This window comes from Brachionichthys hirsutus, chromosome 12 (genome assembly GCF_040956055.1).
Source record: "Brachionichthys hirsutus isolate HB-005 chromosome 12, CSIRO-AGI_Bhir_v1, whole genome shotgun sequence".
Lineage (NCBI taxonomy): Eukaryota > Metazoa > Chordata > Actinopteri > Lophiiformes > Brachionichthyidae > Brachionichthys > Brachionichthys hirsutus.
The window spans coordinates 822,841-840,207 of NC_090908.1; the positions used below are offsets into that span (position 1 = coordinate 822,841).

A 17,367-nucleotide genomic window follows, 5' to 3' on the forward strand; every position below is an offset into this window, starting at 1 on the left:
GCCTCTGCATTTAAAAGTATGATGGAAGATGATCTGCAGCAACACACACAAACCACATTTCTCTATCCAGCACACATATTTAAATGTTAGCATCCACCATAAATAATGACCTAAAGCACATGGAAATGTGAAACCATGGCTATTGGGTTCGGATAATGGCACGGCCGCCCCACACCAGGTTCACCTTCAGAAGCCCAAACCTAAACACAATGTCAGTGGAAGCACTTTCTAGGTTGACGATTCTGATTGGCTCTGCTGGTCCTGCTGGGGCTCCAGAGGGAGGTCGCCAAATTGTCTTTGGAATAAAATAAAATAAAAAAGGCGATGACCTTCTGCTAAATTGGCCACATAGATGGAGAATATCAGGTTATTGAGTTGATCCATGCTGTGCTGCCCTGCCTGGGGAGAAGGATCTGCGCTATTGTCTGCCTTCTGCAGTGGATCAAGGGCAAGAGTGTGTCTGGAATGGAGAAACACGGGACACTTCCCTGTGTTCTCAAGTATCCTAATGGTTTACGAGAAATAAATTAGCAGCCTGCTGTAAAGAAAACACTCAGCAGGGTGGTGAGCGCTTCTCAGGACGTTGTAACAGCTCTAAATCCTGATGCTTCTCAGAGGAGACATATTGTAAATGCATGCAGCTGCAGAACCCCAATTGATTGCACTGTACTTTCAAGTTGTTGATTCCCTGAGAAAGCCAAATAATATACACTTTGCAAAATTGCAGGCGTATTCTTCAACAACTCCAGGACAACAAATCAAATTGGGCAGGAATGGGGACGGAGCTGTCCTCTTGCTGATGCGTTTTGTGTTTGGGACAGAGATTCACATTATCCTCCTGTGGTTGAGACCCATAATCCCAACAGCATTTTAAATTCTATCAGATGCATGTTTGGAAATGTTATTGCATGATGACAGTGTTTCTCCAGCGCTGGGTATTGTAGTTGTGTGTTTTTCATGCAGTGTGTCATTAAACTGAGCTCCAAGAAGGAACTGATTGAAGGAATATCTGAACCCAGATTCTTATTATTGAAAAAGCATTTCAAAATGATTTGTATAGCAGGTTTGAATCCCATCTGTGCAGCGTTTGCATGTTCTCCGGTTTCCTCCCACCTCCAAAAACATGCAATTTAGGTAAATTGATCACTTTAAATTGTCGGCAGTTTATGAGTGGGTGCGGGAATGGTTGTCTGTCTGTGTGGCCCCGCGATGCGCCGGCGACACATCCGGGGTGTACCCCGCCTCTCGCCCATAGCAAGCTGGGATTGGCTCCCGCACCTCCCGTGACCCGCAAAGCGGAATAAGATGGATGATCTGAATATCATGCTGCAAAATTATCTTCACATAATGAAACTACATCAGTAACAAGGACGGACTATTTTCAGGAGATGTTTTCCTCCATACATTCTTCACTTGCCTCGCACTAATAATAATCTACTCTGGACTCAATAACGCCTAAAATGGCTGAATGCTCAGACATACCTGCACCAGAAGCAGTCCTCCAACCCAGGTGGTCAGCAGAAATAACAAGTGTGGACAGTGTCACGCTCCGCCGCCACGCAATCTCCCTTCCTTCAACCTGCCGGGCAGCATCGCCCCCACTGATGGCAGCTTTTATCTGCGGCAGCCAGAACCACTGTGCCTCTTCCTGTTCCAAGCCGATGGCACCTTGTCAAGCAGGACAAAGTTATCCTGACTCCAGAGCCAGACAAGTTTCTCAATGCATTTCCAACTATTGGTGAGATCTGCGTAATAAAAGCTGGATGCACATCATACTCAAGAGAGCAATAGCAGAAATAGTTCTGAATCCAGTTGCAAAAAATATTTACTCGTATTCCAGGTGGGAAAAACAAGATTCTCACCTTCGACTGTCCTGGAGGTCTGTGTTTCAGAGATTTTATTCCTGCAGAGGAGCAAAGATTATTACAGTATTCAGATTACCGAGCATGGGAAATTAATTGGACTAATTAACATACAAGTAAATGATGATACCGTTAACCCATTTCATTAACTCAAATTGTCATTCCATGTTCCTGGCGCTCCCTGTACTGCATTACAATGAATTGAAGTCATTAAATTATGCAAATCAAAGGAAAGACGGATCGTCTGAGTCCCTCTAAACGTTATGGACCAGATTTTCTGACTTATTTTCTCACAAAGAATCAAATGGTTCTTTGCTCTGATTTACCAGATAACCCTTTTCATAGAATACCGATTTAATTATATGTTCATAATTAGATGCACAAAAAAAAAAAAACTGGTATTCTACAATGTACTTGAAATCCTTTATCATGCTGTCCTAAATAAATAGCACCAATATTTGACTCAAATGTCCCATCAGGTGTAACAACGTACAGGATAGTAAAAGTCTTATTTGTAGCACAATAGTGACATTGAAGCAGTCTGAATAAATAGTTTTTGTCTCATGTGTCTGCAGTAGTCTGTCCTTCAGTGGCAGAATGAGGCACTTGTGGTTAAATTAGGATGCATGCCTCCTGCTGGCCTCGTGACTTCTGCTGCATGGACAAGGTCAAAGGGTCAGACATACCTCCTGTCCTGCTGCCTTGGCTGTAGTGACATCTACTGGACTACTAACCCTGAACGTAGGACGAAGCAGGACAACAAGTCTTTGAATAGACACAAAAGTTCAAGGAACATTTCTGATTTGTCTTGTATTTAGTAAGTGGAGAATGAAAAGTCGCTCAGCAGACATTGTACAACTGTGATATATCAGAAACAATAAGGAGAAAATGAAAAAGATTTATAATGCTGTTATGACATTTATAGAAAAGAACACTAAATGAGAATAAACCTTCAATGTTTAGTACATAATATAAGGATGCTCTTTGGATGTTTCTACAGCATCTCATTAGCTGACGCAAAGGATAAATAGAAACAAATAAACTACCATAATTCACCGTTCAGTGTGTATTAAATTTAACAATATTCAACAGGCAGTTCAAAAATAAAACACACAACATGGAACCAGGAAGTGTGGCATACTGTTAAAGGGAGCGTCAGCAACACGAAGACACAAACATTGTACATTTTCTCAAAATGAATGAATAGCATGTTTTTTGGGGAGGTATACACAGAAAACTAAATTATTAGCAAAAAAAGTGTACCGCTTTGAGTAATACACTGCATGACAGGACCGATGGAGGCATGTCCGTACGTAAAGAAAAGCTAAAGACATGCACATGGGGGGGGTAGACCAACGAGCAAAGGTAACATGGTGACGGCTTCCTTCATCCAGCTTTTGGCCCATCAAACAGAATTCCTGCAGCACACCCCACCACGGACCGAGAAGCTGCCGGGGTGATTCACTCCATTTATTCACACAGTCACAAGTCACCCTGAGTTTGTAGTCAAATTTGGCAATAACCTCCAGAAAAATGGCTTTTTCTTTTTACAAAAACACATTTAAATGAAGCCATATGAAAGATTTTGGACTCATATTACAAATGCGATCTCTAAATAAAGCCAATATAAATAGCTGTTCAGTCAAAATATATAACAAGCAAATGATGTCTATCATACAGTATATCTTCAAGAGGAATTTATGGTACAAAATTTTGATTGTTTTGATTTGACCTGTAAATTGTAGTTGGTGTGAACTAAGTGTCTAAAAACAAAAAATGGGAGAAGGGCTCCCTCATTTGCATACATATGACTGCGTTGACGGCACAGATAAACATATATTTAAAAATCAAAAACGCATAACATGAATACATTTGCATTGACACAAGCAATAACATTTCAGCTTGATAAAATTAGCTCTGTTGTGAGATTTAAACTTGCTATAAGGACGTCAAGAGAATACACCAAAAAACAAAAACGTTACGTGCTTCCGTGAGAACAAAAAAATAAGTAGATTCAGAGAAATGTGGCATTCTACCTTTCAAACAACGTTAATATACAAAATAAGGCATTTCCTTGTGTGTTTACTGCAATGTCTTTCTCTAACTTTAACTCCTTTTAGTCTCCACTGCTAGTTACTCCTCACTAAAAACGAGTATGGACATGTTAAAATATATATATATGTATAATCTTAGTCTTTCTTCAAAACGTGAATAAAATTGTAGATAAAAGTACACAGTATGAGAGTTTGTAGACGTTGGTAACAGGAGTAGAAATCACTGCATGACTTGACCGGCCGCTACCGCGGTGACGAGCTGGAGAGGGATCTCGGCGTTGGCCAGGATGTCCTGGGCGTGGCTGGAGCCCTGCTGGATGTTGGTGAGGATAAGCGTGGTCCCGCCTGCTGTGGTGATGATACTGTCTGAGGACCCCGTGGATTCCATCGAGGCCGCCACAGAGTTCACGCCCTTTTTGTTCTGATGCGTTTTAATGTGCTTTGCCAGGTGGTCGCTCCGCATGAAGCGCTTGGAACACTCTGGACAGACAAACTTCTTCTCTCCTGCCATGGAAAGATATGATTTAGAAAATAAAATAAAGAGCAGAAAGTTGACTAGATTTGTGGGTCAAACATTAAAGCTATTAGCGTGGTACATTTCAATGTCGAGGACAGAAGTTTAAAAAAAGTGGTCAACAAGCAAACATTTTAATGAATAAAACATCACATTATTGATTGACCAGCTGAATGTCGTAAGATAAAACCCACAAATACTGCAAGTGGATTATAAATGTATGGCCTGCAGCAATTATCACTAATTAGAAATATAATTACTGAATAATCAAAGTTCTCTGTTAATGCCAACATGCTACGCTTGAAGCTGAAAAGCAATTTTAGTCTGTCGACTCGCTCAGTTTAGGGCCAGGGTTTAGAAATTCAGCAAAAGTACAAGCAAATGGTCAAATCTGTTCCGCAGGTAGAGCAAATGTCATCAGATATTCTGCTGCTATTTTCATCATGTGCAAACACTTAGGGAGCGGAGAAAGGGCACCTGTGTGTGTTCTCCTGTGTCTCTGCAGCTCGTCGCTGCGTGTGAACCTCTTCCCACAGAACATCCAGCTGCAGGCAAAGGGTCGTTCCCCTGAATGCCAGCGCAGGTGTGCTCGCAGGTGCGATGTCTTTCCATATACTTTCCCACAGCCTGCAATGTGGCAGATGTGCTGCTTCTTTTTCCCCATGCTGGAACCTCTGAAAAACAAAGGCAGGAACAGTCGGGTCCCTGATACGTTTCTAAAGTAGTGCGAGGTGTGAGCATTCAGAGAGAACCAGCCCATCCTGCTCACCTCCCCCCCGACTCCTTACAGTTGGGGCAGGTACATGCCACTCTGCGCAACCGCTTGCCCTCCTGACCCAACTGATCCTCCTCGTCCACCAGCCTGACGCGAAGGTGGGACAGGTCACTTGTGTTCAGGGTGGAGTCTGTGCTCAGCTGCCAGTCTGGCTCCTCCTTTATCTGAATACCTGGGATGAATGCGAACGCTAAAATCAACACGACTTCCCACACACAGTGAGAGCAGCTTCATTACTGTATGCGACCGACAGCATGAAAGCATCTTTCACTTGTGAAATTCTACATCAAAGGCAGTGATAAAGTAATACAAACGACTTGATTGACAAAAAATGTATCAATGACAAATGTCATAATTAATTAGCCATACCCTGTGGACTTTCAGCTCATGAGTGGCATAAAGTGGACAGGAAAACATGTTAAACCCTGTTTAAATGTTAATTGTGCATATGGCATCATTCCATGACAACTCACCAAGAATTAAGGATTATTGCACAAAAGTAAAAAAAAAGGAGCTGGTGAGGCTTAAAATAAAACAGTAACCATAAATGAGAACATTTAACTCAAAGGGCCAGATCTAAAAAAGATTTACAAATAAAGGATGTACTGTATTTGGTATACAACTGCAGGATTTGAATAAATGCTTTCCTATCTGACGTAATCTGAGCGATCCTAGCTGGTGTGTAATATACGTAATTATCATAGGAGGAGACCCTGAATGGAGATGAAGGAAAATGTACCAAAACAATGAAGTTCAAAATATCAAGGATTCTTAAATATTTGAGCTTTTTAGTTCATTTCAATGGAAATTATTAGAGATTATTTTTTGATTGCAAATTATTGAACGTTCTCACCAGAGAGCACTACTGGCAAAAGGACACACCAGGACCAGGACTAAATCTATGTACTTCTACTACTACTACCTATTTTTATTATAATAACTGCAACAATAACTACTCCTAAGATATAATAACACTGACGTGATTAACAGGAGAGCGATGGCGTGTTAATCAAGCACTCTACTTGTCTCACAGTCCTTCAAAGGACTACAAACGGATATTGCTTGTGTCCGTTTCAATATATTCCAACAATATAAAGTATTACTGTACCTGCCACACCGTCTGTGTCGCCTTCATTCTGGGCCACTGTTACCGTCTGCAGGTTGGGAATCTGTCCTGCGTTGATGCCGCCTGGACTGGAGCCCAGCGACAGGGTCTGCACTGGAGCCAGGGTTATCTGCTGTGGTGGTGTGGTCGGCAGCTGGAGGTTCTGCAGGTTTTGTACCCCTTGAACCTGAAAGGTCTGCCACTGTATCTGACCCGATGGGGTGACTGTCTGAGCTTGGATGATGAAGGTTCCTGGGTTGATTAGTTGCAGGTTTTGCAGACCAGGCCCAGCAGCTGCCACAGTCTGGACCACCTGCCCATTGCTGGCCTGAATGGGCACCTGCTGCAGCTGAATGATGGGCTGAGCGGATGACACCTGGATGCCCTGTTCTGAATTGTGTTGGATGAAGCCCTCCTGGAGGCCAGAACTTGAATCAGCTTGCTCTGTAGCCACTGATGACAGTGAATTGTCTTGTGTCAGCAGAATGGATTCGTTTGCTGGAATGTGTATCTGAGATGAAGATGTTGGCACATATATCTCAGTATTTGCATGAGAGTCATTTACTGGTAGAGAAAGGTGATTATCTGTCTTGGTCAAACTCTGTGAACCATCCACGGGCTGGCTCGCCATAATCAGCTGGCCGTCGGCAGTGACCCCTGTCGCTATAGTCTGAGCACCAGACAGGCCTAGTGAGTCCAGGTCGACACTGTTAATAGGAACAAAAGTAATGGTCCCAGGCAAACCCATAGGCACATTAGTAACAACCTGACCCTGGTTGTTGAAGGTGGAGCTGCCAATAGAAACCCCCTGGATCTGCTGGATGTTAGCAGCCTGCGATATGAGGTTCTGGGTGTTATTAAGGATGTTTGCTGTTGATGCCACACTGAGACTCTGGCTACCATCAGCCAAGATCTGAATGGGCCCTGTGGCATCCTGAGTCAAAGTTGGTCCCTCCATGCCGGACGTGGAGAAGCTCAGCTGTCCATCTGCTGTCTGAATCTGAGGAATTACTTGGTACTGAATATTAGGCACTGAATTGGCAGAGGAGGCATCTGTTCCCGATGTCACAAAGATTGGCTGGCTCTGTAAGTTCTGGAGAGGAAGGACATACTGTCCATTTGATGTTAATATCCCTTGACTTTGGATCTCGATCATTCCGGTGTCATCCTTTGCTGACAGGACCTCCCATTTATCAGCCCCAGTGAGCTGGAAGAAAATCATTGTCATTAAAAAAGTGATTGGGCACCTGTCATTGATTAATTAGCAGCATTTAGTATCATATACATGCAGATATGAAATAAGATCAATTATTTGACTTGTTTCAAAAACAGCAGACAAGAAATTTAGTTTTGCTTCAAATGTTTAGGCCAGTTCAGAATGACTGGCTATCTAGAGCTGTTAACAAAAAAGTCTTCAAAAAATAGACTAAAAGTCATTGTTGCCTTCAGGCCTGTAGTTCTAGTCTAGTGCACACGGAAATCTTTTTTTTTTAAACAATGGAGAGATAAAACCCTGAAGACATAACTAAAACGTGACAGGAAATCCATGGATTAGATCATGTCAGCGCCTGTCATCATGTGAGGGCATTTAAACTCCTACTGCTCCTCTTTTAAAGGTGATCAGCGCAACATTTCTGATTCTATACATGGAACTGATTGAGGAACAATCTTAAACGTTATTATTATTTTTTACATTGGAAACACTTTAGTAATGCAGTGTGTATTTACTATAACTACAAAATAAACTTTTAACAGCCGTTTTAAGCAAATGTCTTAATGGTGCTATTCTTCATTTACATCAAATTCTTGGCAGCATTTAGTGTGACTTCATTTTAACAGAAAAATAGACAAATAATGGGCAATTTGATGTACTCAGTTGAAGCATTCAATTGTACCAATCATGACTGAAGACTAAAAGCAGTACGCTTTCTTTTGTGTGAAAAAACCCCCAAAAGTTTGCCAACACAATATAAAGAATGCCAACTTTCTTGTTTTGTTAAAGAGCGTAATCTTCTTGCAGTAGGTTTGGTATATGGCATTTGATCTTAATAACACAATTAGTAAAACATAAAAATAAAAATATCCTCAAATTTAGATGGAAAAATGCACCATTAAAGCAAATGTAAGCTTTTTGCGCTCCTGCCACCGTTCACACTGAATGCTTCCACTCTCCTGCAGCCAAATGAAATCAAGCAGAGGTGCTGGGTCACCACAGCAGCGGCAGCACATCTGTCCACCTCGAACAACAACGACCTAACCGTAGCAGACGAAGTCATGGATCTTTGTCCTAGCCCCATTAGATGAGCTTACAAAGACAAAAGAGCATCGCTATTTGTCTGGACCATATTTAAAGTGTGATTATTTGCCAAATACCAAAGTTTGGATGTAAAATGATATTCTTGAGCCCCCTGGCAGTACCTGAGATAGCACAGGTAGTGGTTATGGGTAGCATGGAATTTACAGTTTTGTGGCTCAAATCTTAGTTTAGGAGGCAGGCTTTGTAAAGACCCAAAGATGTTTGAATCTGGGTACCATACCGGCCCCCGGTTCTGAGGTCTATGAGCCGCTGTAAACAGCTCTCCGGTACAGCTCTCCGGCACTGAGTAGCTCATACCTGCTTTCCTATGTCCTCCCCGTGCTGCAGGAAGCTGCTTTGACTGTCCACGTCCAACGCAGCCATGTCCTCTGGTTTCATCCGCTGTTCAGGGACTGTGCAGTGGTCAAAAAAAAAGAAAAGAACATTTAGCTTGGAGTGAGAACACTCGATGCTAACGTTAGCCAAACAAACCTAATAGTCACATGAACAAGTAACATATGTAACATCAATTTATCGTCAGCAGACGAGCTAATAATAAAATTACAAACGCAGTTAGCGGCTGCATTCAAAACCATAAAGAAATAAGCAATGTAGCAAAACATAGTTTAAAAAGATGCGAGTAGTTTTGACTCCGAAACAAGCTAACTTAGATAGCTAAGCTAAGGAGCGCAGCGTTAGCTACCTGTGCTACGTTGATTAGCTAACTTAGCCTACGATGATTAGCATCAGCACCTATAACTGCCTCTGCTAGCATATTAGCGAGCTAATTTGGCCGGAGGATGCTTGTGGTAGCTTGTTAGCATTTGTAAGGCGTAAAAGAGACATCACATACCAGTCATTCTGTGAACGGATTCCTGATGGTCACAAGCCACTCGACATGATCGGCAGATTAATATGATTGCATGCGCGCATCGGTAGACGAAAACTGTCAGATTATTTTATATTTTGATTGACGGGCGGTAGGTAGCACAAAGGGTGGGGCCTCCAGTGTTGACTGGGAGTATTTGCGTCATATACAGGAAGTCCCGCCGTCCTGTAAAGAGATGATTGGTTAGTCGTTCTGTACACAGTGCTTTGATTTGTCAGTCAGTCTGTCAATCATCGTTTGTTGGCTTCTTTTCCTGTTTGTCGTTCTCTCCGAGCTTTACAGTACTGGTGATGTTTGAGATGAATGTAGTTCGGTAGTTCTCGTCTCCCTTCCATTGCGCTTATGAGACGGCTGATTATGTAAACTACAGTGTAACTTCTTGTCGTTTTACGGATTGCGTGCATTTACACAAACATATAGCGCAAATGATATTTTCACAAAACAATGGGATTTTAACAAACCTGTAAAAAGCATATGAAAGCGTGTGGATCATTAAAAAGTTGCAAGCAGAAATAAATGGTCCCAAAATGACTGACATTATCTAGCATGGCTTCTCTTTACAGATGTGAATTTCAGGCGGTGTGGTTTAAATGTTATTTAAAAATTTAAGAATATAAAATTTCCCTTTTAATAAACCAGTCCAACTTTGCTTCCCATACGATTCTGCTACTCTTGGATTCAACACCCAAATCAGATTGTAAATATAAATACCACATCATATAATTTATATAGAATATGAGGTCATTTAAAATTTGGGTATTTATCCCATGCTTTGAATTTGTGGCTTCTGTGGCTTACATAAAATAGCATTTATTTGTGTTCAAATCCTGGCAGCTCAGCTCGAATGAGTGAGAATTATTATTATTTTTGGTATTAGATGGAATACATTGAAATTCTGACTCTGATTAATCTGAATTATGCCTTGATTCCATTTATCACGACAGATTTGCTCTGATATTTATTACAATTACAATGATCAGCAGTTGAGTTTTAAGATGTTTTGTTTATTTTGGGGTTTTTTCTTTTTTTTTTAAACAGAGTGTATCGACTATATTTTTCTCCATCTGATTGTGAAAGTGCAACATGGTGCATTGAAATGACAGTCTGCATGCTATTGTACCTGTTTCGTGCCTGTGATGCTATCAGGAGCCCACTTCTAAGTATTATTTGTGGTGTGTCAGTTCCTCACAGTGCGTGACCGCAGTGAGGCTATTTCTCTCAACCTTCACTTCAAACTTGGCCCATTACAGCCAGACTACAAAAGCACTTTCTGTGCACTCACGAGCTCACAGCAGTGAATGGTGGATATTTCCAATCACTCTGCTGTCAATCCAAGTGTCAGGTAAACACAGGCCAATGGAAACGGCTTCAGAGAAACCTTACAGCTATGTCTGTCTTACTCCAGGAGTCCTTGGGAACATAGCAACAATTTCTGCAAAGACCTCCAAGTTAAAGGAAAAGTTAAATATCCTTAAAGCCACTACAAGGCTTGTCATGAAGGCCCGTGCAATGCTCCATACATCAGCCTGCATGAGTCGTATAATTGTCATGATATTGGTCTTCAGACGAGAGCGATGTCTTCAGCTCCAGCTGCAAATAAAAAAATAAAACATTACAATGGCACCCTTTGTGTTCACTTCAGTAAATTAATTTATGTGTGATTGGAGCAGTTACCTTGTGGAAGTTTGATGTATGTATACATTTTTGTATTTCTATGGGGAATAATACTATTAATTCTATAATACAAGTTAGATTGCATTTTTTAAACAAATCTAACAAAAGTCTATTTTGACCATCTTGCAGGAATAGAAAATGTTACGACGGCGTGCAGAACTGGGGAAGATCAGAGGAGTCGCCGAGCAAGTCTGCAATGGCTTTGAGTGTTTTATATTAACATATTGACAGTTGTTTTCTTGAAAGGCCAGTTCAAGAGCGAGCGACCCCACTGAGAGAAACTGCCCAGCTGGAGGCACTTGCTCGTAGGACACTGTAAATGGGGCTGAGAGACAATTGAAACTGGTGCAGCATGGAGCCGTGTGGCTGGAATATCAAGTACGTGTTAAAGACAATTCTGAGACAGAAACAATGATGCTAATCTGCATGAATGAACTGTTAAAGGCAAATGCATGGACGTTTTAAAAATATATATTTTTGTTGCTGTGAAAAAGTCAACATCTGATTATCTTCAACGTAGTGCATGGATGCATTAAAAATTTGTAGTTAGTATCAGAATCAACTTTATTGGTACATAAAAGCAGACTGATAAGAAAATGAAAGAAAGAAAAGATTGAACAAAGATAATCAGACAAACACACACCTTTCATGTAAAGGTAAGACAGAACAGCAGATGTGTTTACGTGCATTACCAACAATTGGTTTTTCTGCAGAGCTGGTGGTGTGCATTAAACAAATATGGGTTTAATATGTTATATAAGAACACAGATTATACGACTCATTTTTAAGTATAACTATAAATACACTAACTGTTCTGCGATGAAGGTGACTTTTATGCTGCATATTGGGTTGGCCTGATTCTCCTTACCTGACACTGTCATAGCTCTGAGGTCACAGTTAACGGAGGTATTTTATAGGACTACTTTATATACAGAAATGTGTAATATTCCGGAACCCGTATTTGTGTGTATATTATATCATAAATATAATAATATAATACTTATAAACACCTCCAAGTAAGATGTATGCAAGCACATCAACTTGTGATCTCTACAGCAAATTAATTAAATTGCTTTTTTTATCAACAAAAAAACCAATGAGATTATAATGTTGGTAAATGTATAATTTATGACAGCTGGTTTCAAACAGTACTCTAAAGGCATTGTGTGCTGTGCATGGTGAAATGTTTTGGTTACAATCCACATCACACATGAGATTTACCAACTTCATGATTTACAAACTGCTTTCTCAGGCTTTTTATTGCCATTCTTTTCTCTTGACCTTAAAGAAGAAGTTTTATTGCTGTCAGTGAGTGTTTGTGGGAGAATGTTTCCGGGCAAGCCTTCTACTCTGTGCTCTGGTTGGCTTTAAGCCAGTGTGGTGTGCCTCAGGGCAGAGTGGCACCGCTTGATTGATGGTGCTGACAGAACATTTGTTACAACAGAGAATAAGTCACATTTCTGGACTTGTTTTCATTTCTCAGACGTTATATCAGTTTGACTGCTTTTATAATTATGCTGAGTCACCCAACAATGTGTATGACTGACTGGTGGTACGTCAGCAGGAGTGTGTTTAAATGTTTCCCATGATGTCAGGACAGACGGGACGTGTTTTTAGTGTATAATTTATTAATTCTTACTTCATCGGGATAAAAGAGACTAATACTGATTTGTCGCTGTCTAGCATCTGCCTGATTGTAAATGGCTTTATTCCTCCTCCTGAAAAATATGATGACGGAGTCAGTCTCCAAGGCTCAACAGTACTGCAGATCAGTAATTTCCCCTTTGGGATTTAGGTCGGCTTTTACTGCCGTCAGTCCGAGGGGAGTGCAGAAACAGTTTCGTCTCAAGCATTTGTTCGGAGGTTTGGTACGGTGTCGCCAAGAAAACAATCAGCCTGTTATTGCACAGAAGACAGGTATATAAACGCATCATGTGCTGAGAACAATCATTTATTTAAGGGATTAAAGTCAGTGGTTACTGCTTAAGTTACCAAGCAGAGCTTCGTGCTGTTTCATACACATGTGGCGATCTGGCTTTCATTCCATCTAACTACATTAAACTATCCTATATCTCGCCTGCAGATCTTAAACCTTAAAGACTATAATCCACCTTATTTCCATGACAAACACTGCATTGTCGTGCTCGTATTGTCTCGGCTCTGTAAAACATCCTTTTCAAGACTTGGACATGCAATGCTATCTCTGCAAAATGACCATTTTTATTCAATCTTTTTGTTCCCATCAAAAGGCCATTTTGTTCTCTGCCATCTTAATGGCTAGAAGATATTCAGCGAAGCACTGTTGATCTGCAGCTCTGTTTGGACTCCCACGGAGAACACAATCTTACTTTGGAGCACTACAGCTGCAGCCATACAATCCCATCAGCATAAATGCTCCACAAACACTTACACACCAAGTATAGGGTGAGAAAAACACTACTCCAGACAAAAGGAATCGTTTTCTGGTTGTTCTTGTTGATTGTGTCAACCTCTATTTTCATACTAGACAGAATATCATAAACTGGCCTTTTTGTGTGTGAAATATGGTTTGAATTAATATATATACACATGTATATATTTTTATTTTGTAGGTGCATATTTACCTTTACTGTTCTGGAAAAGGAGCGCGAGCCATCATAGCCAAAACACCATTTTTTATTAATAGTTTAGGATTGAAGGACTATAATAACATGCTCCACATATTCCTCAATCAGAGATTAAATCAGAAATTGAACAAAAGTTTAATTTAATTTCTTTCAAAATAAACCTTTAAATTGACCAGTTCGTTTGCTTCCTGCTTGTGTTCTCCTGAAGTCAGCCTACTTATTTAATTATAATTGCCCCCTTTCTGCGACAGTCGATGTCAGCTGTGTCTTTTAATTCTCTAATCAGTGGTCGGCAGGGCCACTATCACCGTCACCATGCAGCTTTGCGCTCAATACAGACATCCCAAAACACACACAGAGTGGTTTTGTCAAATGTTTTATTGAGTGTCGACATCTGGGCTACTGTAAAACATGCATTATCTGCTGAAAGGGGAGAGGAGCAGGTGGCATTGTCCCCGCTGTCAGCTGTGTCAGTGCTGGCACCCGTGATGGAGATTAATGAAGTATCTGGAGAGTAATATGCTCCTTCAAATGCTGCTACAATTTGGAGTGGGGGCCGATCCGGATCTTAAATAGCAAATCTGTCAAAGTTAACAGAACCTGTGCTTTGGCACAGAGGGGGGGGGGCACTCTATAGGACGGGGAACAGAGAGGGAGAGTGTGGAAGTGGGTGTCGGACTAGGGCGATGAAGAAAGGGGGGGGGGGGGGGGGGGCACAGTCGGTTATGTAAACACACAGATTATTGTTGTGCTACTTTTTCTTCGGTGCATTTGGTGGATTAAATTTGAAGAAGATGACGTCTCCATCTTCAACAATGTAGTTCCTGCCTTGTTGTCTATATTTACCCGCTGCCTGCAACAAGGAAACACAAATATCCATGAAATAGCATGTGAAAGTATATTAGCTTAATTTATGTTCATGCATTAGTAACATCTGCATATTGTAACTAATAATAGAAAATAAAGGCACGGGATTGGTCGATTTTCTAATTTCCAAGAACTTGACATGCATGTGCGCGCGAATGCACATATGCCCACACACACACTTGTGTTTTGTTCAAGGGGTGTCTGAATTCACACTGAGTGAATTCTCTTTTCTTCTGCCCATTTCGGTCTCGTGCCCACAAGCACAAAATGTTAATAAGTCTTTGATTACAGCACTATCAAACTTCTCAAGGAAACAAAATAACTTCTAACATTTCTTTTGTATAGAGTAGTGTTTGTTCTCCTTTCCGGCAAACTCAAAATAATTGACTTGAAGTGCTAATGCGGGCAGGTTTATGCATTCTGGTTCTGCACAGCGCACAATTAATTAGAAGAATCAATGTCCCTTTAAAGGCTCTGGAGACCATTTAATCCAAGCTCAATACCACCAGAAACACTGGATGGAGAGGGAGACAGAAATAAATCAATGGCTATTTGTGATCGCTGAGTATGTATTAAAGCAGACATGTCTAACTGGTTCATTTGCACTTGAAAGCAGCCATCTGGAGCAGCAAGCTTGGCTTAAGCAGATATGATTACTAATAATGTGATATCCCTGTACACTGGCCCTATTCAGACAGCCTATTCCCACAACTGGCATGAAATGGGCCTTAATGCCACAGTCAGAAACGCTCCATGTTCTTATGAGGCCCAAAAAAGGATTAGTCAGAGAGAATGCAGCAAGGACCTGACACTCAGATCTCAACCCCGGATAACAATGCCAAAGCCCTCAGGGACCTCCACATTTCACCTTCTGTTTGCAGCTTAAGAAGGGTGTGCACAATACACTGCTGCTGCATTAAATACTTATTAAAAACGCTTGAATAGTAAAAGGATTTAAATGTTTTCATAGTGCTTCCTTTCCGCACTGGTCCCTGCAGGTCCCTGTGTGCCCCCATAATTACATTAGCTGAGTCTGTAAGTGGGCACAACGAGTTGATGGTGGTGATAGTGGGATTGTAACAGCATGACTTACAGCTGCGGCTCACAAATGTCACACATAGAAAGGTTAAAATTACGTCGGCTTTAATTCACCAGCCAAGAATTAAATTTAGAAAACGTGTCCTTGCAGAAATGTAATTATAAAAAAAGAGCATTTATGATATGAATGGCATCCTACAGCGTCGATTAGCCGATTATTAAGTCTGTACTTTAATTACTAAATTACAGTTTGCACTCTGAAAGTAAATGCCAAAAGTGAAAACACTCGCAGAGAGAAAAGCGTCTTGAAGCGTTTCGCTAAGTACTTGCTCCAGTTGGCGTGCAGTTATCGTCTTCACAAATTCAGCATAAAATCCAGGATTACATTGGACAGAAATCGCCAATCAACGATCAACCGCCAGCTAAAAGGTCAAAACAAATACTGGTCATCATAAAAACAAGACATGCAAGTCGGATTCCCGCACTACCCATCCATGAAACAGTCCTTATTGGAGGAATTTCACACTTTATTTAACTTGCCTCCTTATATCAGTGTCACATGCTGAAGGGATTCGGCAACGGCGAGCTCTAAGCTAACGGCTCTGCTAAAGGCCTGGTGAGGTGAAGACGTGCTGAGCCACAAGCAGCAGCTCCCTTCAGCCTGTTAAGACACATCGTGCTAAAGATATGCACAGCTGGAGCAGAATGGCAGAGTTTAGTGCCGGGACCAGCCACCTTGTCGGGAGCGGGGCTCGGGGGCTGGAGCGTGTGCAGTAATTTCTTCCCCTGAGTAAAGGTGAAGCGCAGGTTGCAGCAGAAGCTATGTGGCGACTGTCAGCTCCACTGATCACAGGAGACTTCCCCTCATCCTCCGGCACCCTGACTGCTCACCTTGACAGCATTCTCGCTGCATTCCTCTTTAAAATCCTGGAATTTCATTACTTCCGCCATAATGAAGCCCTTCTCAAAGTCTGTGTGGATCTTCCCGGCAGCCTGTGGAGCCTTAGTTCCTTTCTGTCATCGGGAACGAAAAGAGAGGACAAATGAATAGTTTAGTAGAAGATGGATTACAGTGTGGGAGCGACATGGTGTTTGATAGGACGATAGTGCCACGAGCATCACTCGGGGCTGTTTTCAGGCCTGATTTCTGGATAGCTTTCCACTCAGCTGGGCCCTGCTGGGGAGGCCTGGACACAGATAAGGACCCAACACCACTTTCAATGCCTTCTGACTCTCATTCCGTGGTGGTATTGATTTCTGTCCAAGCAATCTCGCCTCATTGTGGGCCCCTGCTTGGCTCTCTGGTCTTCGCAGCAAGGAGACCCAGGGTGAGGCCATGGGCATCTTGACCTTACTTGTTAGGCCCTATTCTTGAGCCACACCACATTTAGGGAATTAATTAAGCTTTTAAGTAATATTTAATTTAATGTTTAATGTTTACATTATTTTGACATAATCATATATCTTCATACACTTAAAAGTGCCCCTAAAGATATTATGTCAAATAACATAAACTGCCTTTTAATACATGTATAAATTATTTTTCCTTAAATCTTCATATCTTCCTTAAAACTCTGAGGCACGACTGACGAGTGATAAAATGTCCAATTTATATGCGCTGACTATAATGCTGAGCGGAAATGACAAATTGCCCAACTCAGTGACGTGTCTGCTGTGCATCATCACG

General features: G+C 41.4%; 2 protein-coding genes across 3 annotated transcripts in view; both read right to left on the reverse strand.

The window, feature by feature from the left end:
* Positions 1–4,136: 4,136 nt before the first annotated feature.
* Positions 4,137–9,466, reverse strand: sp3a (sp3a transcription factor). The gene is given in 6 exon segments (XM_068746451.1): positions 4,137–4,420; positions 4,908–5,104; positions 5,200–5,377; positions 6,314–7,517; positions 8,898–9,019; positions 9,460–9,466. Coding segments are annotated over 6 exon segments (1,992 nt in total).
* A 4,476-nt stretch (positions 9,467–13,942) lies between these two features.
* LOC137902113 (obg-like ATPase 1) overlaps positions 13,943–17,367 on the reverse strand; it is a 30,827-nt gene continuing 27,402 nt past the window's right edge. For both annotated transcript variants that reach the window (XM_068746172.1, XM_068746171.1), the window contains exons 10-11: positions 16,572–16,694; positions 13,943–14,628 (exon numbers count right to left, since the gene is read on the reverse strand). In XM_068746172.1, the coding sequence (XP_068602273.1) occupies positions 14,527–14,628; positions 16,572–16,694 (225 nt within the window). In that variant the 3' untranslated portion in view covers positions 13,943–14,526. The remainder of the gene's footprint in view (positions 14,629–16,571; positions 16,695–17,367) is intronic.